The following is a 25,313-nucleotide window of genomic DNA, read 5'->3' as shown; positions in this document are numbered from 1 at the left end:
ACAGTAGAAGTTAGAGTGCAAATAGATTTCACTGCTTTAAGAGTATAAGAGTTTAGTAATGGTTATTATTATTTTATTTCTTAACTTGTATGCCACAATTGCACTTTCTTCAATTGTACTTCTCTAATACCTGAGTATTCGAGAGATCAACAACTCGTTAGATGGCATTGCTGTCGCTGGCTGTCAATAATTTTCAAACACTTGAATCGGCTCAACGGCTGTGTAGTGGTGTACCCGTCTTAAAACTCAATACTGTGGTTTACGTAACGATGATTTAAATTAGTAGAAATGAGTTTCGATAATTTTAGAACTCCTATGAAAAATAGGCTCCATTCGTTAGTCCTTGGCCAGAATGGTGGGTTTGAAGCAAGCCCTGGCAGAAAAATCACCGTCCCTGCATCACCGTCATTAGAAAGATTAGGCTATGGAACAGGTAATAGAATCTTTCGTGAAAGTGTTACCATAATTTTCTTGTTACTCTATTTTTCTTCGTTTAATTAGGAGTTAGCGTTTATCTGATGGAAAGGGCCCCTATTTCTGGGGGTGGTTATCGCTCTCCATGGGCAGTTAAAAAGGTGGCAAAGCGATTTGCCAATCAAGAACACCAGGATTTTAGTAAGCGTTTACTGGAAGAGGCAGACATCCTCAAGAAACTGGAACATCCAAATATTATTGGTTTCAGGACACTAACCAAAGCAGTAGATGGAACCTGGTGTCTGGCAATGGAAAAAGCTGAGAATTGCTTGATGGACCTCATTGAACAACGTTTGGACAGCAGGGCTGGCCCATTCCCACCACACCAAATTAAATGTGTTGGTATTGATATTGCCAGGGCCCTAGAGTATCTACACACAGAGAAGCTGTTGATGCATGGTGATATGAAAAGTGGCAACATACTCATTTTTGGGGATTTTAAAGTGGCCAAACTGTGTGATTTTGGCGTTGCTATGGCACTCAAGGAAGCCAATGGCCAAGCCAAACCAGATCAGTTTTATATCGGAACTCAGGCGTGGTCTGCTCCAGAAGTAATCGACATGGACGGAAGCTTTGAGAACGACGAAGCCGTCATTACCTGCAAGGCCGATATATTTTCTTATGGTAAGTTTGTTCAATGTTTACTAATTGTATCATTACCTGTAAAATAAGCGGTAGCTTTTCTCCAGGTTTGACCATTTGGGAGATGCTCAGCCTTTGTGTGCCTCACGCCGATTTGCTGCAAGATGAAGAAGAAGATGAAGAAGACGATGAAAAATCTTATGGATCGGATTGCCCTGACTTGGCCTACCAAGAAGCTCTGGGAACTCGACCTCCATTGCCAGACCTTCCAGAAGTGCCCGATTACAGCACTGCCATTGCCGTTTTCATCGCCACCACTGAATACGATCCTGAAAAGAGACCGCTAGCTTCGGAGGTCATGAACATCTGGAATCTTTCAAATTAGATGGCGCCTCATGTGAAACAGAGATAAAATTTCCCCTATTTTTGTACTCATATTTTCCAATTTTCTTTTCCCGAAAATATTTCGTTGCTGTTTGTTTGTGTAATAGTTATATGTTGGTCGCGTAAATAATGAAACCAGCGATCGATCTCACATTCCATACCTCAGTGAAACACGAGATTTCATCATTCGTCGCACATCTTTCGAAAGATCGAACTATGTCAAATGACAGAATTGGCTCACGGTTGACGTGTGCACGCGTCCGCTCTGGACGTGATCGACGACGACCGTGCAACGGAGACCTAGCGGATCGTTAGACCGTGCTGATCGAATATTTTTTAATTTTCTTTTATTTATGTAAGCGTGATACATCACCGGCCCCTGTTTGTGTTCGACTTTTTAAACGATACACAACAAAAAAGATACGCCTGGCGATGCATTTTATGTGTCTGGCGTTATTGTCTCGTGTTTGTTTTACTGATCCATCGCTCTTATTTGTCAAAGGCAAAAAAAGAAAAGGGCAATGGAGGGGAAAGGAAAAGAACAACAACGTTAATAGATATATGACACAGTTTGATAAAGAGATCATCATCCTACATTTTTGGCTGTGTTCCCCTTCCCCCCCCCTTTTTTTTTCGATGCAACGTCTGCAAGCTCTCGTTGTGTACATAAGATAAATCGATATTTTGTTGACTTTTTTCAGCGAGTTTTACTGAAAGCCGAGAAAGTGATAGTCAAACGTATCGCTATAAGTGAAACAACAGTTTGGACGGGGGGCTTTAGGCAGCGTACGAGCAACAAACGCGTAGGAGTGTCAGCAAAAATGAAATGAAAAAAATAGAAAAGATACGCGCAAGAATCTCACAGACCAATCAATATGATTCCCGATTTAAGTATTCTTTTTCCTGTCAAAAAAGAAAACCCTGTTCTCCGTGTGCCATTCTCTTTTTTCGAGCTGTTGTTGAAGCTTGATTGACGAGATGAAAAGTCGCGGGGTGCATAGAAGCGCGTCACTCACGTCATATCATTGGGAATAAATATAAACCCTTCGTACAGTACGAATGTTGGTTTGTCGTTCCCGTGGTTGCAAATCGAATTGGTGGCATCGTCATATTAAGAAAAGCGGGAAAAAAATCGATTGGACTGGTATGTATGTTGTAAATATATTATATAAACATTTTACAAAACACGAAAGAGAAACGACCACATCAAATATGTTCATTCAAATGATGTATACATACGTAGCAACAACATTGATGTACAAAATCTTGATATAATCTGATGGCGAAGGAAGGATCATAGGCGTAACAGGCAGAAAATAAAAATCGATAAATATCACGTACAAATATAGATCAAGTGTTTCTTTTCATCTTCTTCAAATTGGTAATGTATGGGAATGCTTGTCTGCGACGGAAATAAATAGATATGAAATCCAAGAACAACAAAGTTTCAGGAATAGCCAAAGAGGGACAGATAGAGATCCGGCCATGTGTGTGTGTGTAATTGTTTTGTCCAACATGCCCGCGTCCCAATGGTCGGACAATACGGCGAGGAGATTGTTTGTCTTCTTTTAGGAGGATATACATTGTAGTACGGACGGGCTTGCGAAAGCGCTCGCTATTAACAACTGGTAAGTGGCAGCCTACTCCGTCCATTTCACGGGGGAGCTCTCGACGGAAGAGTTTATTTGTTTTGCGTGTTTGTGCGTGTGTATTCTAGACGGCCGTGACCAAAGACGGGATTTGCTGGACGCTGGGCATGGACGATGCGCTACTTCTTGTAAGGATTTCTTGCTGTTGCTGTTTGCTGGTCGAACCGAAAACAGCTGGCCAACGAGTGTTGGCGCTTGTTGGCTGTTTACTTCCACGTGACATGACTTTAGAAAACGAACAAGTTCTTCTCCGCCTGCCGCCATTGTTGCAGGTGGACGAGCAGGACTGCGACACTGTCTGAGCAAGTGGAACGGCCATGGCCGACGTCGTCGTCTGTTGTTGCGGAAAAGAGGAAACTGTCTGTGTTGGAATAAGAGGCGCAGGCTGTTGTTGAATAAAACGAGAAAAGGACGACGTGGCTGAACGACGGCCGTAATCTTCTAGTCCAATGTCAAAGAAATCCAGCGACGGATAATAAGCTAGCGGATGGTTGAGAGCTTTCAATTCCGCTGCAGCGACGGCAGCTGCAGCGGCGGCGGCAGCGGCGGCAGTCGTCGATGAAGACGTGAGCCGTTTCTTGGAACGGGATCGATCACTCGGCACGCAGCTACTTGTAGTAGACGCAGTCGCACCCAGCGTGATTACGTTGGGAAACGACGTGTTAGGTGCAACCCCTTCAGTTCGGGTCAACGGATCTACTCTGCTAATATGAGGCGAAAGTGCTGCTGGATGTTCTAGAAGGCGGCTAGAGGATGTCAAACGAGCTTCGGAGATGGTCTGCGAACGCTGACGCATCTCCATTGGCGGGTGGGCGTCCATGTGCGAAGACGAAGTGGACGGACGTCGATCCAGTGAGTAAGTGCAACAAGCGCCGGGTATCGAAGCTCTAGACTTATTATTACTAAAACGACGCTGTCTTGCCGCTAACTGAGGCGATGGCCCAACGCAAAGAATAGGCTGCTGCTGGGCAACGGAAGCCTCGTCAGCTAATAGGCCGGCGCCATTGTTTCTCGTTAACAATCGGCAGTCGGTTGAGCCGCTGCGTCCCCGCCAATTGACGACTGTAGCCTGGGCCAAGGCCAGAACAGTCATGGGTTCGGCTGATCCTTTACGGGTCGGTGAATCTGTGCTATTGTTGGTCACTAAACTACTGGACCTTCTCGACGAGTTGACTGCGTTGGAATTCCTACGCAATCTCGACTCGCCCGAGTGCGGATGATGGAGCTGCGAGGTCGTCATGCCACCAACACCCAAACCGCCCATCACTAAGGGAGTGGCAATGTCGTGACTGTTGTACCTGGTCGATTGGCCGCGGTGATGTCGTAACGGACAAAAAAGGAGCAGCAGAACACGTCCGGCTTCTCTCTGCGCCACTTGATTACGATAGACGTAGATAGCCGGACTGATGAGCACCTAATGGATAAGGAATTGTGTGTATTCTTTCTTTATGCAATGACGAAGGTGAAAATGAAATCGTTACGTTAGAAAAGGCGGCCAGTCGGGCCAGAAAGATTCCGGCAGAGGCAGCCGTCACCGTTGGACGAGGTTCAACATGGTCTAGAGTTGTTGTCTTTGTTGCGGCAATCAACGACGGATGAATTTGAAATGGTAATAGCCACACAAAAAAGGGTAACCAACAGCAGGTGAACGATGATATGACCATGGCTGTGGTCCTTAAAGGCCGTCCTTGTTCTCTCCAAAAAAGTCTCAGCAGTTGTTGTTGCATCCCATTCAAACGCATCCAATATCTGGGTTGGCCAAAGCACAAAGCATTAGTGACGTAAGGTGGGAAATGAGGGTTATTTTTGTTTTGTAAAGAAACATCTTCAACAAGAGTAAGTGACGTAAAGCCATTGACGTCAATCGGGAATTTGGGTTTGACGGCTGCGGGCTCAGTTGAAAGCGTATAACGAACAGAGAAAAGATAACAAAGCTAAAGCTGGTGGTAAACGCAGGATTAACGACAGTAAGGGCCGAATAGATTTATGTCTTATCTAGCAGTTGGATGAGTTCATCTTATCGATTTGCCATATTTTTCATATTTTGGAAGAATTGAATCCTTTTCGACTGCAGATACGCGGGCGCTGGGATTCCTTTAGTTTTGTACCAGACGCAAGGTTCGATGATGATTTAATGAAGTCACATATAAATATATTTCAAATTCATTTAGAGAAAGAGATGCCGTACGTATGCGCATGCGATTGCTAAAGTTATAAGAAGCCATTGACTAAAGTGCTACGATGTTTTATGCCGATTCTCTTGACTCTTTGAACTTCGTTTTTTTTTCAAGGGCTTATCAAAAGCTCCCTCCCCCACAATTTCTCTCCATTTTCAGTGCCAAAAAATCTCTAACTACTGGGCTCTGTTCATTCAATAGCCATCAACTCCGTTGGTGAACTTGAAAATGGCGCATTGGAAGTTGTTCGCAAATAAAAGGCCTTGCTTTCCCGCAAATGCTGTTGCAAAAGCTGTTATAGTTTTCGCTAATACCTGCGACCTTGGCCAATTCGTGATGCAGTGCTATATCGAGTCTTCTCACACAAGCGCACGTATTCGAAAAGTTTCCGTTGCCTTCAAAAGTGTATCCACAACGACATCCAACGCCTTGTGTTGTATTATGCAACGATAGAGAGCGAGAAAGTCGGGCTAGATGCATGTCGCGGTTCTCTATTGGGTGTGTGTATCGCATGGCAAACTTATTTGCGAGTTCGCCCCAACGACTTTAGATATCTGCTGATGCTAGTTATATGGCTAAAGTGCTTGGGGAATTAACGTCCGGTCTTATTTTCTCGTTCCTCAATGTCAACTTTGTAATCATTGCGTCAAAGGCGAGAAGTTTGCGAAACTTTTTTATTTCTGGTGCGGATTTTTTTGTGTTGCGATTCTGGTTATATCGATGGAATTTTCAGATGCTGTCTGCTAGCTGCTCGAGTTCCGCGGAATTGCCAATTTGTGCCTTGTCTCCATCGATGCGGAACTTCACATAGACTGGGTTGTTTTATGTAACATCTCCGACTTCCTGAACCCGACGTCTCCTTTTTGCTTTACTTTGATCGCATTCATCATTCAAGATTCGACGAAAACCTTCCAAACAGGGCAAGCACTTCTGCCTAGTCTCTTGTTTGACAATCAATCTTTGGCCGTTGCAAACAGTGGCCAAGTCCAAGTCGAAAAGAGGAAAACACTGGCAGACAAATAGAGTGAAGGCTCAGTGGGTGTGGTGGTGGTATAAAAGTAGAAGTTTAAAAATAAAAAAACAAAACGAAATAAAAAAAAATAAAAGATAAAACGTTGGCTAGGTAAAGTTTCTAGAGCGTAACAAGTCGTTGTCTTGCAAGTCGTGTCTTCTCTATTCTTTGCGTCGTACGGCGCTGTGCAGCGCGTGACGTCAATTTGTTTTCCCTTTTGAAGCGTCAAGACGAGAAATCATTCTTACTTTTTATTTGTTCACGTTGAGCCTAAGTTTATCGTTTGCTACGTTGTTTTGCCCTGTTGCCGTTTGCCATATCACAGATTGCAGCTTAATAAATGGTTGACAACAAATTCTTTACCGAGAATCCATAGTGTCTCTTTCCTTCGTCTATATCCATCCCGTTCTCCGCATTAGACTATATACCTAATAGTCCTACTTGATAAATAGCCTTGGTAAGAGAGGGCGAAAACGTCATCAACATAATCAAAAGTATAGGAGGCAAAAGTTTTCATCTTCCTTTGGCACGTTAGATTGGACGTATATATCGACCGGTGTTTTGGGTGAAGGATTTTTGCAAGAGTGCTCGTCGATCGTCGACTGTTTCTTTCTGCCGGAGTGTTTGACGTGGCGGAAGGAAAGCACGGGATGGAATGAGTTGAATCAGAGCAGGCAAATACAAGTAAATCACGATCGCTCCGCTGCGCAGAGCGCCAAAAGATAAGACATAAACTAATACCTCGAAAACACGAACATGCACGAGATGGAATATTTCCGTTCCGCCCTTGTTTCTTTTTTGTTCCGGAATAATAATTCCATTTGGCAAAAAGAAAAAAGACGAATGGAATGTTTTCACAGTTAGAGGACGATGTCATTAAAAGGCCAAGCAAATCCTATGTAGACGTGTACAGTAGTATTAGACCTGCCACTGTTTTCTGTTCGTGATGACTTGTGTAATCGAGTTCCCTGGCTAGACGTTGATAATTGAAGACACTCCGCCATTCAATTCGATCGCGCAGACTTGTTCCATAGAACTGCAAATGTACGAATCAAAGTGGAGTTGTCATTCAAGTATTCCAAAAATAGGCCAAGAAAGAAAAACGAATCTAGAATACGAAAAGGTCTATCTACATAGACAAATTCAACGTGGCACGAACAAACAGCGGCATCCACTGTCACGACTCTGTGAAAAAACACAAAAAGAAAGATGCGAACGAGGAAACCAAACAGACAGAAATATTCAGACACGCAGAGACACAACAGGAAGCAAATGCAAATAGTACGAATACGTTCCACAAGATATAACAGCACAGTAGATAAAAAAATAAAAGGGAAGAAATAAAACAAGCAAAAGAAAAACGGAAGGAGAAAAGAAAAAGACGCCCGGGCTTCAAGGACGGGCAAGTTGTAACCGGCTGAAAGCAGAAGCACAGCCATGGATCGATATAGATGTTGGAATAGAATGCTGGGCGGCCGCACAAGTGGAAAGCTTTTGATGGCGGTGGTATACTATAGCGGTGGTGCTATATTACTCTGTTTGTGTGTGTGTGTGTGTGTGCGTGTGGTATTCTGCATTCGTGCAGTAAAGCTGACGGACTGGCTGTTGTTGAAGGTCACTAACTGGCCGGCTGGACTGGGTGGCCGCGGGTCGATGCGATTTATTTTCGCTGAACATCTTTGCTATACGCTGCACTTATATAGCACATCTTCGCCAGTCACGTCTTCTGACATCCGGCTCATCGTCCAGTTATTGGCCGACCCTATATCCTGGATCATTACGGGAAAAGCTCTATCCCAAACGGATACAGAAACACGCACAAAGAGTGCGGCTAACTGGTGACCATTAAAAAACTATAGAATGCAGGCTACAATTCGCGTAGAAACTCGATGGACGGTTGAGTTGAAGTTTGTTTAGAAATCGAGTAGGAAACGCACGCGACATTATAAATGGATGTATAGTCTATAGATACAGTTGTAGCACCAGGAACTATATACGTATAAGATCTTTTTATTTTCTGGTATAAGCAGACGACTGTTTTCAATGAGTCCTGCCAATCTCTTTTCCTATTTCTAAACGCAAACTTTTCTCTTGCCTTTCTTGAGCCTGTAATCCTCTTTCGTTTTGAGTGCTGCCAAACCTGATGATCTGATCTCCAACGAAAAAAAGTCAAAAAAAGGAACTTTATTGACTTTTTAGTTGAAGAAAGCTTCAAGCTTCTTCAAAGACGACGCTTGACTCATGCAAAACAGAAAGGAATCTTGACGATGTTCGCAGTGAGCGCTACGAACAAGATTGACGACCTGGGCTAGGCGTCGGCAGGCCGTCTGACTTGGATGTTGTCGATGTTTGTCTTCCCAATCGAATCACAATAACCGGAAGGAAATCGAATTTATTATATTTTTTATTTTATCGTTTCAAAGCATAACCTTCTGGCAGTCTTTTCACGGTTCATTTATTAATGTATGAACTGCACGACTGCTACTACCTAGACAGTATACAATATAAATGGCTTTTTGAGGCTACCCGATGGGGCTTAAACAATCGAATCCCTATAGATGTACATATATATATCAAACAACTAGATGTACACGTTCTGATGGCGTCGCTATGGTCGAAGAGAGGCCTCCAATTGGCAACCGATAAAGAGGCCACGTTTGGATGTGATAGGACGTTTTTCAATCGCTTTTTTTTCCCCCATTTTCTCATCGACTCTAAATAGATAGGAGATTGAATGGCTTCGAAAAGGAGACTCTCGGTCGTCTTGGCCAGACGATTTTCAGCGAACCTGTTTCCGTTCCGTTTTTCTCTATACTCTCATTAGCACAGCAACAGGAAATTCAAACACAGACAATCCCAACTGAATGAGGCAAAAACGGGGCCGCTTCTTTCCCCTTAGCAGTGATTGCAATCTCTATCCAATCTGTTACCCACCTCCCTACTGCGAAAGCTCATTTGCATGTAGATTGAACTACTGAACAAGTTAAATTCTTCAACTTTACTAACGTTTAAATGCTTTTGTTATCCATTCCTTCGCTGTTGTTAATTGAATACAAGCCCATTCAATACGAAGTTATAACTAAATTTTAATCTCATCCAGTCGGCTAGTAAATTACGTATCATGTAATCAGGACAGCGGGACCAACAATGTGTAATGATACGATTTTTATGGCTTATTGTATTTTTTTGAGTGATAGAGGCTCAGCTGAAGGCATCGGTCGATGTTTGACAATCGATCGTTAAAATCGATTCCATTGGCTGCCTGCGCTGCCTCTCATTAAACTTTAAGAGCTTCCGTTTCCAACGTCCCTCCAGTCTTCTTCATCACCCCCTGGTTTCCAAGTCAAACAATTCCCAACCTAGTTAAATAGAAACGAAAACGATAGTTGATAGTTCTAGTCTTATCGAGGATAATTCCGGTCTAGAACAGCAGGGTCCGACAATTAGACAGCGTTGACCCTCCTAGAAGGTCCTTTTGTGCTCGAAAGGGCTAACCAGCTGATTGTATACGAGAAAATCAGTTTACCCAATCCTAACAAGTCACCGGATATTGGACGCTGATAGCTATCGTTCGCGTGATGAAGGGTGCATAATTGCATGGACGATCGTCATGTACACAAACAAAGGGATGAAAAGACTTGGCTGTCAAAGTGTCTACATGTCATTAATGACAGGAACAACTACAGCGAAAATGGGAAGGGTCAGTCCCTGTTGCTTTTCCCGATGATTACCTTTCTAGCTATTATACGCGATGCACGCACTCACTCAAGCGCCTTCTTCTCTTTGCTCTTCTCTTTCTGTGACCATTAATCGATTGAGTGCTATCCCGTTGCGCTTTATGGCATTATATAGATACGAAATTGATGCAACGTGAGTGAGGGTTAGAAGCCTCGAACCATGGATATAATTTTTTTTTCTTTACGATATCGTTTTCCTTCAACGCCTTTTACTGCTCCTTCTTTTTGTTTGTTTTTTTTTTTACTCGAGGAAACCATGGGAAAGAATAACAAAGACGTTGTTGACCACTAACAGCAACTTGATTCTTATTCCCCTGTTCATATATAGAGTTACTTCCCAGTCTAAAAACAGCAACTTTTCTCTCTAATTTAATCACCTGATCAGTCAAGGGTGTTGGCCCGAGTCTATAGTTTCGCCTTGCGGATAGTCGATACATCTATAGACGCCTGTGAGCCCACGCATAATTCGAAGAGATAAAGTGAAACTTTTAAGAAAGTAGTACCCGAGGGGAAAACGCTTAAAATAGAATCTCCCTATTGGCCTGTGTTTTTGTTTCGTTTTTTTTTTTTATTGTAAAAAGAACAGAGGCGGATCGATTTTACGCACCTGTTGCTACGATGTCGGTGAGGCGTTGAGGCCGATGCGGCAGCGGCTGAAGCGGCAGCCAACAAGCGCATCGACGCTTGATTCTCCGACGCCAAAGCTGCGGCTGTCGTCGTCACCGATGTAATAGCGTCAGCTAGCGTCGAATGATGTGACCCAGCCATAGTTGTCGTGCCGTAGGAACTGAAACAAGGATCCGCGTTGGAAGAGGCTGTTGCGGCCACGGTGGATGCAGCTGCCACAGCAGCAGCTCCGACCGTGCCATCCATCGCATTGGCGTTGTTGTTTGTGTTGGAACACAGCGATTGGCGTCTTGTGCGGGCTGAATTCTTTAAGGCAGCCTCGTACATACGTAAATAGAGCCAACAAAGGGCAGCCAATGGCCAGACGAAGCCGAACAAGATGAGCGAAACGCTGTAGCACAAATTCATCAAATATTGTTGTTGGTTTTGTTGGTCCCTACTGCTGTTGATATTGAACTGTTCACCGTCACTTGCGCCGTATAATGTTTCGTTATTCATCAGTGCGCTGTTGTCGAATACGCTGTCCTTGTTGTTGCTATGTGCTGTTGATGAATACGGAGGTGTTCGAATGGTGCTCGTTATCGGTGCGTAGTGTTGCAAGAGGACGCTACCGGCCCAGACGGGCGCTGACAGAATAGCCGCTACCATCCAAACTAATGCAATCATGGCCATGCTCTTTTGTCGGGTTACTATGATGCTGTAGTGAAGTGGACTGTTGACAGCCTTTTTATTCAAAGAAAAAGGAATACAAATGAAAAATGAAGTAAAATGTAAGCAGCAAGGATTCATCTATTGAGACCCAATACTTCTTTGATCGGATAATAGGCTAGCCATTACGTCTATGTGATTGAATTTGATTCTTTTGTGAACGTCCATTCAATAATCCATGTATCATCAGCTGTCAATACAAGTTTTTTTTTCTCTTATGACCCGACTAATTTCTCAGTCCTGCGTACACAATGCTATATTCGTCTGTATACTGAATGAAAGAGTATTGTTCGAAGATCTCAACGGCCCTATCTGTCCTCAATGGATCGAACAACTAGACATAACACATAGAGAGACTTGTCTATCATCTTACGTAGTATCGATCGAGTGAGATGAGCAGGATTGAAAGGACGGAGGCCAACGAGACTAGAACTGTTAATCCATCGAGTCCTTGTTTGTGCCAATGCCAGGAACTTAACCACGACGAAGTTGAATCGTCGACTAGCCGACCCATTATGTAAGTGACGTCTTCGCCAATGCTGCTGTCAGCATTGACCCCGTTGTTGACCACGTCAGACTGGTAATGATGATGAAATTGGTGATGCCCTTGAAACCGTTCCCGTTGCTCCTGATGCAAAGGTTTGATCAAAAGTTGATAAACGTGTCCCGGGATGCTCACCGCCGCTGACGTTAAATTGGCCATGATGAGACTCAAGACGAACCTGATTATGTAAGACAATATAATTAGCTAAAAGCAATTAGTGAGGTAACATCGTCATGTTTGCCGGAATCTGCAGATTAAAAAGCTTGACATTTTGTTTGGTTTCAAAAACAACACGGGCGTCTTCGCGATTGCGCTGGAACGGATGCAACAGACACTCTTTTCATTTTTCTAATTTAATTATGTATCAAACGGCTCTGTGATAATAAATGCGCTAAGTCAACGTCAACGACATGATAACGAATAACACAATCACGACCATGAAATAAGTGGCAATTCGCTTCCGCGTTGCATTATGTACCGTTCAGATTGTGCTCTTTGTACCGAGCCCGGAAGGCGGATGAAGCCAAGGAAAACAAAAGTCGTTGTCCTGCATAAAGGTCTATAGTGAACTATCCCGATAAGATCGTCGCCATGTCCAACGTGACGTTTATACGTTTTTATTTTAATGCGATGGAGGATAAACTAGAAAAAGGCTGTGAACTTCCTGGTACAAGACCCCATCTCAGATGGGGATATCAATGATTGACGGTGGATTTATTCAATAGGGAGTAAAAACAGGCTGACGTAGTATCGATTTATCAATCTATTTCACAATCGCCTCTTTTTCAATCTCTATACAATCTTCTCGCTTGGCTCTGACTTTCTAAAAGAACCTTAAAAAAAGAAAAAATCCAATTTAGTCGTATAATGCAGAGACGTGAGCTATTTAGCATACGACTTTCGGGCCTAAATTTCGGTTAGTTTAATTTACTAGAAAACTAGCGCAATAAATAAAAATTGACGTGAAAACGCTTCGCTACTTGCTTCGATTGGCTCAGAAAGAACGATGTCTGCTGCTTTCATTCCCGAAGGAGGTTCCATCCCTTTTGTTCATTCCTTTCCTCGTCTGTTTCGCGAAAGAAATCCACTCGAGCGGGATTCTCAGTCTGCGCTTTCCCGCAAGATTAATAAATAAAGAAGCCTCGGCGTGAAATATTCACGTCGAACGACGAGTTGCCAGAAGTGACGGGGAACACATCGTGAGCGATTCAAATACGAAGGCCACGAATTAAAAGGTGGGAAGATGAATAGAAAGAGGAGGGGAAAAAAAAATAAATAAAACGTGAAGAGAGAACTCAACTCTATCATCTTGTGCTCTTTATTTGACGTGCGCTAGCTGTAGTGGCCTATTTACAAGCCGTCAAAGCCAACGAATTTCCAGATTTTCCATAAGGGGACATAAGAAAAGAAGAAAGGGAAAAAAAAAAATCTGCTTTCCTTCTAATAAAAACAGGATTATATGCGGAGCGCAGCGGTGGAGCAAACTTAATCCGGCGGAGCAAAGATTCCGTGGACGTCAAGGTCATGTAGGAAGAGCATGGCCGTTGCATCAAGCCTTTCGCAATATATCGACCGTGCCTTTTTGACGACAGTACGGCAGCACAAGGGCCGATAATCATCACCAGCTGCTTTTGGGCCGTGCAGGCAAGAAACGCTTTTTTTGCGCTACACACACACAAAAAAAGAATAGCATAGCGCCATTTTTTTTTTTGGTCTTCTTTTCTATGTATACCTATATTGACAAAAGTATGGGATTGCGGATCTGCTGGGTATCCCAGAACACGTACGATGGAGTAGTATGTAGTACGTGGGCGTAGTCTCTTGTTCCTATTCCGTTCACCCGCGCTCTATGACCATGTAGCCCATCTTCTTTATTGATAGACCAGCCAACAGTAATGCTTTTTTTCCTTCTGTAACTCCACCCAAAAGATTTTGAAACGGGACTGTATATTACTGCCTATCCTCCGAGCAAAGGCTTATTCATTTCCGTGCGCTCATTAACATTGTCAACTGGTTTTCTCCCCCCTTTTGTTTCTTATTCATTCATTCTTGTTATACTCAAGAATTATGAAATGTGTGATGTGATAATCATCATAATGAACGCCTTTGTTTTGTGTTACGGTTTCAGCCAGGCTTTTTTATTCAACCCGTCATTGTTGAATTTACGTATTCAATTAAGATGGACCTACACAGTATGTTTTATGAATCAAAACGTAGATCCTCTGAGTTGGTGGGACTCGTTCGCTTGACGACATATTTGGGCCGCAATGTGTGTGGGCTTGATAAAGAAAGAACAACTGACCGGTTCGAAATGGTGCGCAGAGACGGACGGCGATAGAAAACGGCGAAGACGAGAGCGTTGGCAAATGTTCCAACGGCCGATATGAAGACCAAAACGGTCAACTGGAGTGCCACCAATCCAAGTAATGGGTCACTGTCAGTCCCTCCGTCAACGACATGGCTGCTGTCTTCTCCGCCGCTCTCTGAACTGTTACCGTTGGCCGTTCCGGTCACTGGCGGTGGGCCGGTCACAGAGTACGAACTCCACATCTTTTTCCTCTCCTTAGAAATGAAAAATAGAAAATATTGAGAAAAACAAAACAATAACAGGTGAAAGTAAACCAACAAGTGAAGCGTGTGACGTGATCAATTTTGACTTTTGACGTAGTTTAATGAACTTGAAAATTGAATGGTTATAGCTTCATTTTTTTTACCTTTCCCACCAAAAATATCAAAGAAACCCACATCGTTAGCTGGGGATTTTATTTATTCGATTTTCATTCCAGTGACGTGTGATTTCTGCTCGGAGTGACAATAACAAGATGCGCGGTCAACCAATGAGACGCCGCTCCTATCAAGTCATCTCCCGACTCAAAAACGCGCTCACATTGATTCAAGAAAAAGAGAGAAACTGGCTACTCTTTTTCTCTCTGCCTCTCTTTGTCGTTCGCTTATTCGTTTCGTGTCGGCAATTGGTAATTTGAAACGTGGAAACGGAGATGGGGGCCCGGCTGCAGATGTGGGAAACTAAAAAAAGGGCTCGTTCCACCATCACCATGGAAACGCCAAAGAATCATGCCAGATCTGATGATGCGCACACACCATACAGCAGTGAGACGCCCTAATACCCTGTCCATTGGGGACGTACTCACGCTTCACGTTTTCTCCGTATCCCCGTTGTGAATTCAACCTACTTTCTTTTTTTCTTTGTTTTTAATGATGTATAGCTCCACTATATTAGGAGAGGGCAAACATTTTTTATTTAAATAAAAGCGGTCCGGATACCAACTAAATCGGGGGTCGAACGCTTTGATTTCAAGTACTGTGGTCCAATCGCAACTGTGTAGCGCGTCTGGAAGCCAAAAACGGAAGCAAGAAAAAGAGATGAAGATATCGAGAAACTGGAAGGCTCTATTTTGGATGAGAGGAGCATCGTACAGTTATATAATCGTACACCAGACGCAACGAAATCAATCAATTTGGCCAATTTTGCAGACAGTTGACAGACTGCATCAGCGGTATAGTAGATAGGAAACAGGAATAAAGCGCACACCAAAAAAAAAGAACATGCGAAAGATGATTTCGCTTTGCAATCGGAGCGAACTTAATGAAGTAAACCAAATTGATGGTATTTTCTGCTAGACTGATTTTTCTTCTCTCCATTATGTACCAACCAGCTAGATGCCCAATATCCTTACATTGGTGCAGCAAGAGATGTAGCTACGCATACTACAAGAGAAGGAAGAGTGGACAATTCTTTCCGGATTTAATTTTATTGTAATTTTGTGTTTGTTTGATTTCGGTACGTGCTACAGCAAATACAGAAAGAAACCATCTAAATGCAGCGCTGGAGTTACGACTGGAGCCCATCCAATCATCCGGAAATGAAGAGGGCTTAATTAGAATGAGGAGACGAAAGACACCCAATCCGGCGTGGCAGGAAATAAGCTCGTAGCTCCAACATAAAGTCTATGGCATCAGTTTCTCAGCATGTATCCAGAAATAGGAGTATAACAATATAATGATGACAATAATTACGATCAAAATAGATGCCTGTGTATACTGCGTATGATTTAGAAAAACAACAGATTTCCTGCCCCAGTAATCACTATAACCATTATTTTTACGGAAGGAAAACAATGGCAGTAATGTAACGACAAGGGTGTGTGTGTGCAACACCTAGTAAATATTGTAAAAGCTAATGACTATAAGCTAAAAATAGGCTCAACTTGAACTTACCAATCGGCGACTTTAGCTTGACGGATGACGGTGTTAATCATGGATGAAGTCGTCGAGCCGATAGAATGGAGGTTGAGAAAAAGGCAGAGAGGGACAACAGCACAATGCGATACTTGAAAATGCAACGAGCGACGGTGAGACGCGGATCGCGTCCTCGACATCGACGACTGAGAGACACGCTGAATTGAAATCCTCTTTTTGACTCTGCCACTCACTCTATAATGCTCCTTCTAGTACTGTGTAGCTCCTTCTTCCTCGTTTAGATTGCGACCCTCCCTCTCAATAATCCAGCGATTCCGCACATGCTGGATACCGTACATCAGCACGCGTTTGCACCGCGCAAGCGCAGCCGCACGTCTGAATCCCGCATTTCTATTGTGATTATACGGGACTTGTAGAGTGCTGCGCGTGCTATAGAAAAAAACTGATGACCCGCATGCAATTGTTATGCAAACTAAACACGCAAAAAAAAAGGAGATGTTTTTTATTAGTAGAAATTTAATGCAATTTGTCCGCTATTTTATTTTAACCATTAACATTTGCATATAGACCTTAGGCGTTCTTGGCGCGGAATTTAAAAAAAATTCCCGGTTCAAACTGGATAAGGCATGACTGTTATACATCACACGTTAGTCTAACATCGATGAATGAAGTCTGAGGCTTTCGTTCCTTGAAAGAAAAAGGCATCAACTTTGCCAATATTGGCACTTTCGAGTGGTAAAACGCCAGGATCGATGAAACGGCGCCAATATAGACAGCTAATGTCAACCACCAACTCTGACGCCCAAAGATGTTAATCGTTCGATATTCTCGTTCTTCTATTAACATCCATGAAATTCCAACGCTCAACCAACTCTACGTTAACTTCCCATTAAATTGACTAAGTCTAATCGGACAGTACAACGATCCAAAAGACTCGCCGCGTTAAATGAAATGCGAATGACGTAAATCACAACCCGTGCGCATTTTGGACTTTAAACCAAGGACAATTCACTTTAATGACATTACATTAGCAACGTCGTTGATTGTTCATATATTTTTTTTTTGTTGCTTCAAATTACTATGTGCGAACGTTAGTCCAACCGGATTGGCGTTGACTAGTTGACCATTTCTTTAGCGTTCCCGATTTCCTTTTCGAATCTTCATCCGTCGGGACGTGTGAATGTTCACTTTAATCATGCGAGAGCACATATCACACGCACATGAAGCAAATATTGGCCTCCGTTTATTAATAGCGAGGGCTAGCTCAGTTTGAACATTCCCGAAAGGCTCCCTTTGACTTCTTTGTAGCAGTGAACAGAGTCCATTTTTTATTTTCCAAGGATCCAGTACATTTCCTCTTTTCCGTGAGCCGCGCCACTCTTACAAATAGACTGGGCAAGGACATCAGACTTCTAGTCTGTTCGTCGCGGATCTGATTAGCGGATCGATTTGATCCTCCTATTCCCTCATATACTCTTCCGCTTGGCTTGTTTCTTCTCTGCCTCCACTATCCTCACTCTCATGTTAACGCCTTACCGACTATATCCGGACGACACAGGCAAACCCAAAAAAAAAAAAAAAACAACAGGGTGCGTGAGAACCAAAAGTAAAAATAATAGACGTGGACAAGTCTCCCATTATAGGCCAAATATATTAGTCGATAGCCGCCAGTGTTGTCTCTATTGTATATATACACAATGTCATCGTAGACGTAGTTACGATGCCATTTTCTGGCTGCCGGTTGTTGCTATTAGCAGAAAGAGGACGGCGTGCAGCCCGTCATCAAAATGGATCGATTCAAAGTTACGACTAATCGAATTCCGTCAGTTATAAAGCAAGGATCGATTGACCTCTCTTGCTACACCCCGAGGGAAACTCTGGCTTCACTCGTTTCCTTGAGTATGTATGCCATACAGCAAGAACTAACTGATATGCCGCTTCTGTCGTCAGTAGCGAAATACAAGTTGGGGCGATGATCTCGCAAGACATGACAGCAGCGCACTCCACGATCAAAGCTCCGTGACATCGCGAGAGTTGGCCAACCTTTGAGACCAGGAAGACATCGGCTGGCTGTGTGTATCTACCGTATCTGTCCTCCAGGCCCGTAGGCTACTATTACTTGATCGTCCCAGTATTTTTGCTAGTAACTTTTTGGCCAGCCAAGCCGCGTACGAACAAAGCAACAATGGAGGCCTTCTCTGCCGGATGTCCAATATGATTAATTGAAGAATGTCACTGCTTGGTTGCACGTATATACAGGACGTATACTGTAGGGGAGAGAGAGAGCCATGCCGCCCATATAACATAAGATATGCAGAAGCGATGGCCACACCCGAACATTGGCCGAAATGGCAACGGTTCATAACGATGCTAGTGGCTTGCAATGTGCGGTGTACTAACGAATATTCCACTTCCATATACTAGCGGAATGAGGGCTATATCGCAAGACCATGACTTTTATTAAGGTGGCCAAATCCGCCAGTATGGCACATCTCCGAATCGAATAAGTAATTAGATTTTTTTGCTCTTTAAACGGAAAGCAGTTGGATTTTTCTTTTTCCCGAATCCAGTTTTATTTAGCAAAGGACCACAAGAGTTTCCGTCTAGTGGGCCAAAACTACAGACGGGCGGGCGTTGGCTGCATAATGATACACGTAATCCTAACGAAATGACTTGTTTGTTGGGAGATTTTCGCAAGTTCCTCAACACAAAGGTTTCCAGTCCCCCGCCTATCTTTGAAGCAAAAAGGAAACAACAATGAATTCAACATCGAAGAGGAGTCGCCGAGTACTATAGTTTATTTTCATTTCAAACAGCCTCTTGAAGGAAAATGACAGAAAATAAAATACGAATGCAAAAAGATTAGACAGATAGTGAAAACGAAAATAAAGCAAAGAAATAACAAAATGTATCAACAAGTAAACAAGTAAGATAATAAGACCTGTCGAACGTTGAGATTGGCGATGACAGCTCGGAGCTAACAGAACGTGCCAGACATATTAAAGGATTATTGAATTCGACAGCTGTACAGGATATAATTCGTTGCTTTTGTTTCGTCTTTTTCCTTGCTCCTATCAAACTAGTTTGCCCTATCTTTGTTGTCATGCGGTAGTCCGTTCGACATCGTTTCGCTAAATGGAATAAAACAAAGGCCAGTCAAATATTGTTACGCAGTAGTCCAGTCGACGGTCCAGACGTACGGTCAAATACATTTTGCTGATAGTTAATTGATTCATTCCTGTCTTGTTTTCCTCGAGAAGAAGAATGTTTCGCCTATGTTCAATCCGTTTCTGGTTGGCTCTGATGAGCACGTCGTTGCTGCTAGTCGACGCCAATCCGCTCGGCAATCCATCCTACCCGCAATCCGGTATATGACGTTTTTTCTTCCTTCCTTTTGACAGGCACGAGGCACGATACGTAGATTTTTCTCTTTGAGGGCGAATGTCCTTGGCCGTTTGAATGGATCGTTCATTGGAAATGCTTTGCATGCCATAAGCTGTCGGTCGGTTACCTCCAACGTCGTGATTGAGCCCATTCAAGCAAAACACTTAAAAAGTTAAAGGCTCGAAGAAAACATTTCATTAGAGATTGTTAGATTGGATAGGGAGAAAGAAAGCAAGAGAGAAAAGGCACTTGAAATACAAATAAAAGATGATTGCCCTGAGAAGATGATTCTAATGAATAAAGTCGTCAGCGACATAGCCTCATTCTAGTCGTTTTCTTGTTACAACCACACATGTACGGACAAAGTTGTTGCGTTACTTCATCCGTATTTTTGATTGGTAGGAAAAGCTCTGCAGCCCAGGGACGCAGCGTTGGATAATTACGTCCGGTTGGTCATCAACAACTTCTTTGCGGCACTCGAAGAAGGAATCCCTGCTCTCGGCATTCCCCCCATGGACCCGCTATGGATAGGCAACATCACCATTCCTACTCTGACGTACTAACACCCAACTACACTCTATCGTTAACTGTTTCGCTCGCATTCTCGAATCCAACCTGCCATGTTGAAGCTTTTTGATAACTTAATCGTTGTTTTAACCCTTCTTATCTGTTTACTTTAATAATAGGGTACCGGGGGGAGAGATAGATGCTGCCATAGCGGTAATTGTTTTCAAAAATCATTTGCAGCATCAATTTTGTATTGTAATTGTCAAAACACAAACAGAACACTGCAGTCCATTATTTGTCGACACTGGTTGTGACAACTTTACACATCGATCTTGCCCAATTCAGCATGGACTTACGCTCTTTTATGCCTTACATGAAGGTACACTGCAAATCCATCAAATGCAAATCTATTAGCTGGGTATTTATTCATTTTTGACAACATGTTTGTACTCTGTAGATCGACGGCCTGTATGACCTCAGCGGAATTGCAGGAGTCGTTTTCCCAATTTACGGTAACGGTCCTTACAGACTGGAAGTCTTTGAAGTCAACATGCTCGGCGGTGGATCAATGGGCTTGGACGAAACGGGCAACTACTTGCAGGTACCACTTGCTTCATATACATAAAGTTGCGAAACACTTTGCCATCATCAATCAACGACGATGGGGCGCGAGCGAATCTGAGATAGGTGTTTCTCGCGTACTCTAAAGTAGTTGGGCGCATTAGAGAAAAGCAGCAGCATTAGCAAGTAAGTAAGCAAAGGGCGGGGGCGAGCAACCGCAAGGATGACTTCTTCTTCAGGAGCAGCAGGGGCCGCATCTTTGGCGCTCGAGTGCATTTCATCAAGTCACTAGTCGCTTTAGCTATATACACTAACGCGCACTTGACTTTTTTCGTTGCAGTTGACTTCACTCGAGATGGATGTCTCTTTTACAACCATGGTCGTTTATTTTGAAAACCTTCTTGGAGGAGGAGATTTAGGCGACACGTTAAACGACATCCTAAGTGAACTAGGAATGGCCATCTTCGACATGGTGAGTTGCTATAGCTCATTGGTTGCAACATCTCGTCCAGTCGTTATTTATGCACGGTCGCCTGTTCCCCATCGATTTCCTTTCCCTTCGTGATTGTAGAACTGAAAGCGAGAGAGCGGGAGTAAAGCCCAGTATTTTGCACGAAGCAATCGGAAGTCGTTGACGGCTGCCGTTGGCACAAAATGGGACGACTTTTGATGTAGGATTCAGCAGACTAATCCTTCTTCTGTTTTGGGCGTGACAGGTGAAGCCTATCGTTATCGAGAATCTAACGACGGGCATCATGAAAGTCGTGAATAACGCTCTTTCACAATACCCAATTGGAAATCTGACTTCAGCGGCCAAATTTGACGACTGGCAATGAAAGAAACACTAATTTGATCCATCAACGACCACCGCAACTAATCATCTTAAACAATAAACACCCATTCAATTCATAGGTCTCAATGAGGCGGTGTAATTAGTTCGAAACACGACAAGAGAATACACAGCAAGCACTTTGTCATGCATGATATTTTCCGCATTACGTTTTTCTTTCTTTTTATTGTCTTCCGTCTGGTGTAACGAGCGTCTTCTTATTTCTTGGGTGTCCTTGCCTTCTTGCCCTTCCTCCTTTCTGTCGCTTTGCGCTTCTTGTCGTCTTTCTTCATACGGCGATCGACCACTTTAAATTGGCCTTTGACGCCAGAGGGTCGGTGAGCCTTCTTGCCTGCTTGGTGTTTCTTAGCTACCACGTACGTCACTTCTTTCTTCTTCTCTTGTTTGGCCTTCTTGTGGATGCTATTTTTGGACGAAAACATGAAAGATTATTATGCAATACAACGTAGAATGGTATCAAGTTGGACAGGCGAAGACCCCTATATTCATAAAGCAATGCTAACGGCTTGAAACTAAATTACTGAAAACAAATCTGTTGATGGCCTTCAAAGAAAACACTGGGCAAAAAGAAGTGCACCAACAGAGGCTAATATAAAAGGGTGAAATAAAGTAAAAATAAAAACCGATACGCACTGTCGGATCTGTTGCGCCTTGTCGTAGTCGCTCATGCCCATAGTTTCTGAAATAGTATCAGCCTTCTTTCGGGCCTTCTCCAGACGACGCATGGAACGACGCTTCTTCCTGGCTTTAGCTTCAACGACTTTCTTAATAGGTCGAACGTTGATCTCTTTCATACGATCTTTGTATTGTTGGACAACCTCCTGCAAATACAAAAATGATAACGAATTAGCTTAAAGGTCAAACAAGACCAATCATAATCGATTTGTCCATTAAACTTAACCAGAACACATTTACCTTCGTTATAGGAAGCTCTTTATGGCTGTGACGTCTTTCATCTTCTTCAAACCATTCAGGCAGGTTCTCGTCGTTGAAAGCATACCGGTTCCAACCATCATCTGAAATGTCCCGTCTCGCTTTCTTTGACTGGATTATCATAGAACCAAGAGCCAGAGCCTCGGGTGTCAAGCTCTTCTTCTTGCCTCTCACTAACGAAACAGCCGTTAGCTAATTAAGGTGTCCGTCGCATACAAGATATTTCCCTGCAGACTTACCTTGAACCCCAGCGGCAGGTAGACCATCATCCACACCATGGCCATTAGCCAAATTGTTTTCATCGCTATCATCAGAGTCGTCATCGTCTGAAGAGTCGTCATCAGAATCTGCGTCGGAGTCAAACTTGTTTGTTGTAGGCTTCTTCACAATTTTGTCGCTAATGTCGGCATCTTCTTCATCACTGTCTTCAGCATCTTCGTCATCAGTAAAGTCACCGCTAGTGACAGCTCTCTCACGTTGAAGCGGGTGCTCGCGAGCCATGGAATCGAGTTCAATGTCTTCGTCTTCTTCGTCGTCGATGTCTTGAAAAGCGCTCTAAAAAATATATATAAATAAAAACGAATGTTAAACGTTTATGGCACTGCCTTCTCCCGTAGTATTGCGCACCTTCATGAACCACTTGTCAGCTTTCTTTTTTCGCTTCTGAGTGGTATCGTCGTCATCCAAATCCGTTAGCAAGGGATGTTTCCTTTCGTCAATTTCAACTGCTTTAGTGGCTGCCTTGATTGCTTCGGCGAAGCGAACTTTCTTTGGTTGCTTCTTTGCCTCTCCATCACTCTCGTCACTTGCGTCATCGATTCCTAAAGAAGCATAAAGAAGTTGTTCATACCGATAAAAAAAAAGAAAGAATAGAAAAGAAAGAATAGAAAAGAAAGAATAAAACATAAATAAAAGCAAGGTTTAACTACCCAATGTATCTTGTGGAACATCACTTTCGTACTCGTCATCCGAATCAAATATAAGTTCCTCATCACTGTCACCTTCTCTTCGGTATCTGTTGTGAGATGCAATCATTGAACAAGATTTTCCAAAACATGCATGTAGGCTCAGGAAGAGAAAAAAAACTTTACCTTCCACTTGAATCCAGCTGGAAAGTTTCCTTGTCATACTTTGCTTTTTTAGGTCGTGGACCTGCTTTTTCTCGAGGTTCCTCGGCAAGCTCGTCGGCTTCTTGCTCCGCAATTCGATCCAAATCCTACAACACAACAAACAAGTGTTACAATTGCAGATTGCACGTCATGTCTGCTATTCGCCGGTACATGCCTGGTCTGATTTGATTTGATCAAGCGCAAAGAGGGGTTTGGCTTCCAGTACGCTCGGACCACTGTCGCCAGGGAGAACCATTTTCAGTTTCATCTTCTCCTGTAATTTGCGACGTTCGTTCAGTAGCTTCTTTTTTTTACGCTTTGCATCTTGTGCTTTGGCATCCTGCATACATAAAGAGGGAAAAAAAGGGGGAAAAACCAATGAATGAAAACATTTTACTGAATATTCATTCCTTTTCTTACCTCTAACTCTTTAATCTGCTGTTCCACTAAAGCCAAATCTTCTTCATCATCCGATTCGGCATCCTCTTCCACGGGAATCGGATTCTCGGTCAGCGATTTTTCATCCATCCTGAGTTTTTCAGCTTTCTCATCCAGGCTTTTTTGAATGGCTTTTCGCCAACTAAGAAGAGACTTCAAATCTTTTCGGCCCAAAACTTTGATATCTTTGCAACACTCTTTAATTTCTACAGTAGTCAGTGGATGGTTTGCTATCTCGGGGTCATCCATGGTAAGAACCGTAGCCGTGTTGAGGATATCAACGAAGTTCTCCTGGCGTACGAAGTCGGAAATCAGAGCTGACTTGTGCAACGATGTAATTCCTTCTTCATAGCCTCCAGCTTTTGGTTTAGACCTCGCTTGGGCTTGAATGCCCATTACAGTGTCCGAGACACTTTCGACTTCTTGGAAAACATGTTTTGGGTCCAAAAACTTGGGATCTAGCTTGTCTGGCGCTTTATAACCTTGGCATATTACAAAGATTTCAGCAGATTCCATACGCGATGCGTGAGGTTTAGTTGAATGAACTCGCTTGAAAAGCTGTCTCAACACCCACATCAAGGAATTGTAGTCCTTTGATCTGAAAATTTTGGTAACAAACCATCCCCCTTTTGTCAAAAATTCAGATGCCAGCTTCAGTGCACTCAACACCAATTGATTCTGGATGAATGCATCATAAATCCAGTTTTGTCCAACATTTGGGGCTCCATCATGCAAGACAACATCTGCTTTCCATGTGGCCAGTTCTTTTTTCAAATTTTGATAGCATTTCTCTGTGGTAATGTCTTCCTATAGATGCAAGAAAACATGGGTAATAGATGTACTACCTATGATAATATTTTCACCTTACCTGCAATGCAAGACAACCCTGAATTGGTTTTATGGGGAACAGATCGATACCAATAATCAAACTGGAGACAGGCATATGCTGTTTTGCTACTTGCATCCATGATCCAGGTGCAGCACACAAGTCAATTACTACTCGACTCTTCTCCAAAAACTCAAACTTCCTGTTTAACTGCAGTAATTTGAAGGCAGCGCGAGACCGATAACCTATAATAAAAAATTGGACGTGTAATTAAATGTGTTCAACGAGCCACATCAGAGTAACAGAAATGACGTTTTCCTACACGATTCCGCCCAAATTAAATGCCGATTATGGAAGTTCTTACCTGTTTCTTTGGCTAAATGGTAGAACTTATCCTGGCGCGCTTTTCCTTTTTTACCCATTTTTTATATTAACAATTTCCAGTTTGTCGAATAGTAAAACTACGAAGCGTTGTGTTCCAGGTTGGTGTCCAACTAAAACCTGTCATACACGTGGTTCAAGCAGACTACTGCTGTTTAACAGCAAGGGCCCTGTCGGCAAAATGTAACGAGAAGCCGCACGGAACTACC

At 43.1% G+C, this 25,313-nt stretch overlaps 4 protein-coding genes across 4 annotated transcripts; 2 read left to right on the top strand and 2 right to left on the bottom strand.

Moving 5' to 3' along the window:
• The first annotated feature begins 288 nt into the window (after positions 1-288).
• Positions 289-1,591, top strand: LOC116936675 (lymphokine-activated killer T-cell-originated protein kinase). The gene is made up of 3 exons (XM_032943888.2): positions 289-433; positions 502-1,098; positions 1,164-1,591. Exons 1-3 carry the CDS (start codon positions 289-291, stop codon positions 1,439-1,441), a joined length of 1,020 nt encoding a protein of 339 aa, XP_032799779.1. The 3' UTR covers positions 1,442-1,591.
• Positions 1,592-2,580: 989 nt separating this feature from the next.
• On the bottom strand, positions 2,581-16,377 carry LOC116915363. The gene is made up of 6 exons (XM_032920467.2): positions 16,134-16,377; positions 14,197-14,456; positions 11,724-12,072; positions 10,623-11,365; positions 4,571-4,838; positions 2,581-4,503 (listed from the first exon to the last, which is right to left on the bottom strand). The coding sequence occupies exons 2-6, from the start codon at positions 14,442-14,444 to the stop codon at positions 3,154-3,156; spliced, it is 2,958 nt and encodes a 985-aa protein (XP_032776358.2). The 5' UTR covers positions 14,445-14,456; positions 16,134-16,377; the 3' UTR covers positions 2,581-3,153.
• A 2,893-nt stretch (positions 16,378-19,270) lies between these two features.
• On the top strand, positions 19,271-21,553 carry LOC116929488. Its single transcript, XM_032936762.2, has 7 exons — positions 19,271-19,482; positions 19,902-20,055; positions 20,186-20,219; positions 20,284-20,385; positions 20,464-20,607; positions 20,908-21,039; positions 21,284-21,553. Exons 1-7 carry the CDS (start codon positions 19,380-19,382, stop codon positions 21,401-21,403), a joined length of 789 nt encoding a protein of 262 aa, XP_032792653.2. The 5' UTR covers positions 19,271-19,379; the 3' UTR covers positions 21,404-21,553.
• LOC116929454 (pre-rRNA 2'-O-ribose RNA methyltransferase FTSJ3) lies at positions 21,468-25,255 on the bottom strand. The gene is made up of 11 exons (XM_032936713.2): positions 25,088-25,255; positions 24,766-24,968; positions 23,880-24,704; positions 23,635-23,799; positions 23,442-23,566; positions 23,280-23,365; positions 22,978-23,171; positions 22,590-22,905; positions 22,333-22,523; positions 22,051-22,238; positions 21,468-21,819 (listed from the first exon to the last, which is right to left on the bottom strand). Exons 1-11 carry the CDS (start codon positions 25,143-25,145, stop codon positions 21,615-21,617), a joined length of 2,556 nt encoding a protein of 851 aa, XP_032792604.2. The 5' UTR covers positions 25,146-25,255; the 3' UTR covers positions 21,468-21,614.
• Positions 25,256-25,313: the final 58 nt, after the last annotated feature.

Source organism: Daphnia magna, linkage group LG1 (assembly GCF_020631705.1).
Source record: "Daphnia magna isolate NIES linkage group LG1, ASM2063170v1.1, whole genome shotgun sequence".
Classification (NCBI taxonomy): Eukaryota; Metazoa; Arthropoda; class Branchiopoda; order Diplostraca; family Daphniidae; genus Daphnia; species Daphnia magna.
The sequence above is the reverse complement of the archived record's forward strand: the minus strand, read 5'-3'. Positions and strand labels throughout refer to the sequence as shown.

Coding starts and splice junctions, on each gene's coding strand:
- LOC116936675 (XM_032943888.2), top strand. CDS start 289: ATGAGTTTCGATAATTTTAGAACTCCTATGAAAAATAGGCTCCATTCG. Junction 434..501: donor AAGATTAGGCTATGGAACAG/GTAATAGAATCT, acceptor TCGTTTAATTAG/GAGTTAGCGTTTATCTGATG. Junction 1,099..1,163: donor GGCCGATATATTTTCTTATG/GTAAGTTTGTTC, acceptor GCTTTTCTCCAG/GTTTGACCATTTGGGAGATG.
- LOC116915363 (XM_032920467.2), bottom strand. CDS start 14,444: ATGTGGAGTTCGTACTCTGTGACCGGCCCACCGCCAGTGACCGGAACG. Junction 12,073..14,196: donor CTGCGCACCATTTCGAACCG/GTCAGTTGTTCT, acceptor TTACATAATCAG/GTTCGTCTTGAGTCTCATCA. Junction 11,366..11,723: donor TCTCACTCGATCGATACTAC/GTAAGATGATAG, acceptor TTGAATAAAAAG/GCTGTCAACAGTCCACTTCA.
- LOC116929488 (XM_032936762.2), top strand. CDS start 19,380: ATGTTTCGCCTATGTTCAATCCGTTTCTGGTTGGCTCTGATGAGCACG. Junction 20,386..20,463: donor CTTTTATGCCTTACATGAAG/GTACACTGCAAA, acceptor TGTACTCTGTAG/ATCGACGGCCTGTATGACCT. Junction 20,608..20,907: donor AAACGGGCAACTACTTGCAG/GTACCACTTGCT, acceptor TTTTCGTTGCAG/TTGACTTCACTCGAGATGGA.
- LOC116929454 (XM_032936713.2), bottom strand. CDS start 25,145: ATGGGTAAAAAAGGAAAAGCGCGCCAGGATAAGTTCTACCATTTAGCC. Junction 24,969..25,087: donor CCATTTAGCCAAAGAAACAG/GTAAGAACTTCC, acceptor TTTTTATTATAG/GTTATCGGTCTCGCGCTGCC. Junction 22,524..22,589: donor ACCTGCCGCTGGGGTTCAAG/GTAAGTCTGCAG, acceptor CTGTTTCGTTAG/TGAGAGGCAAGAAGAAGAGC.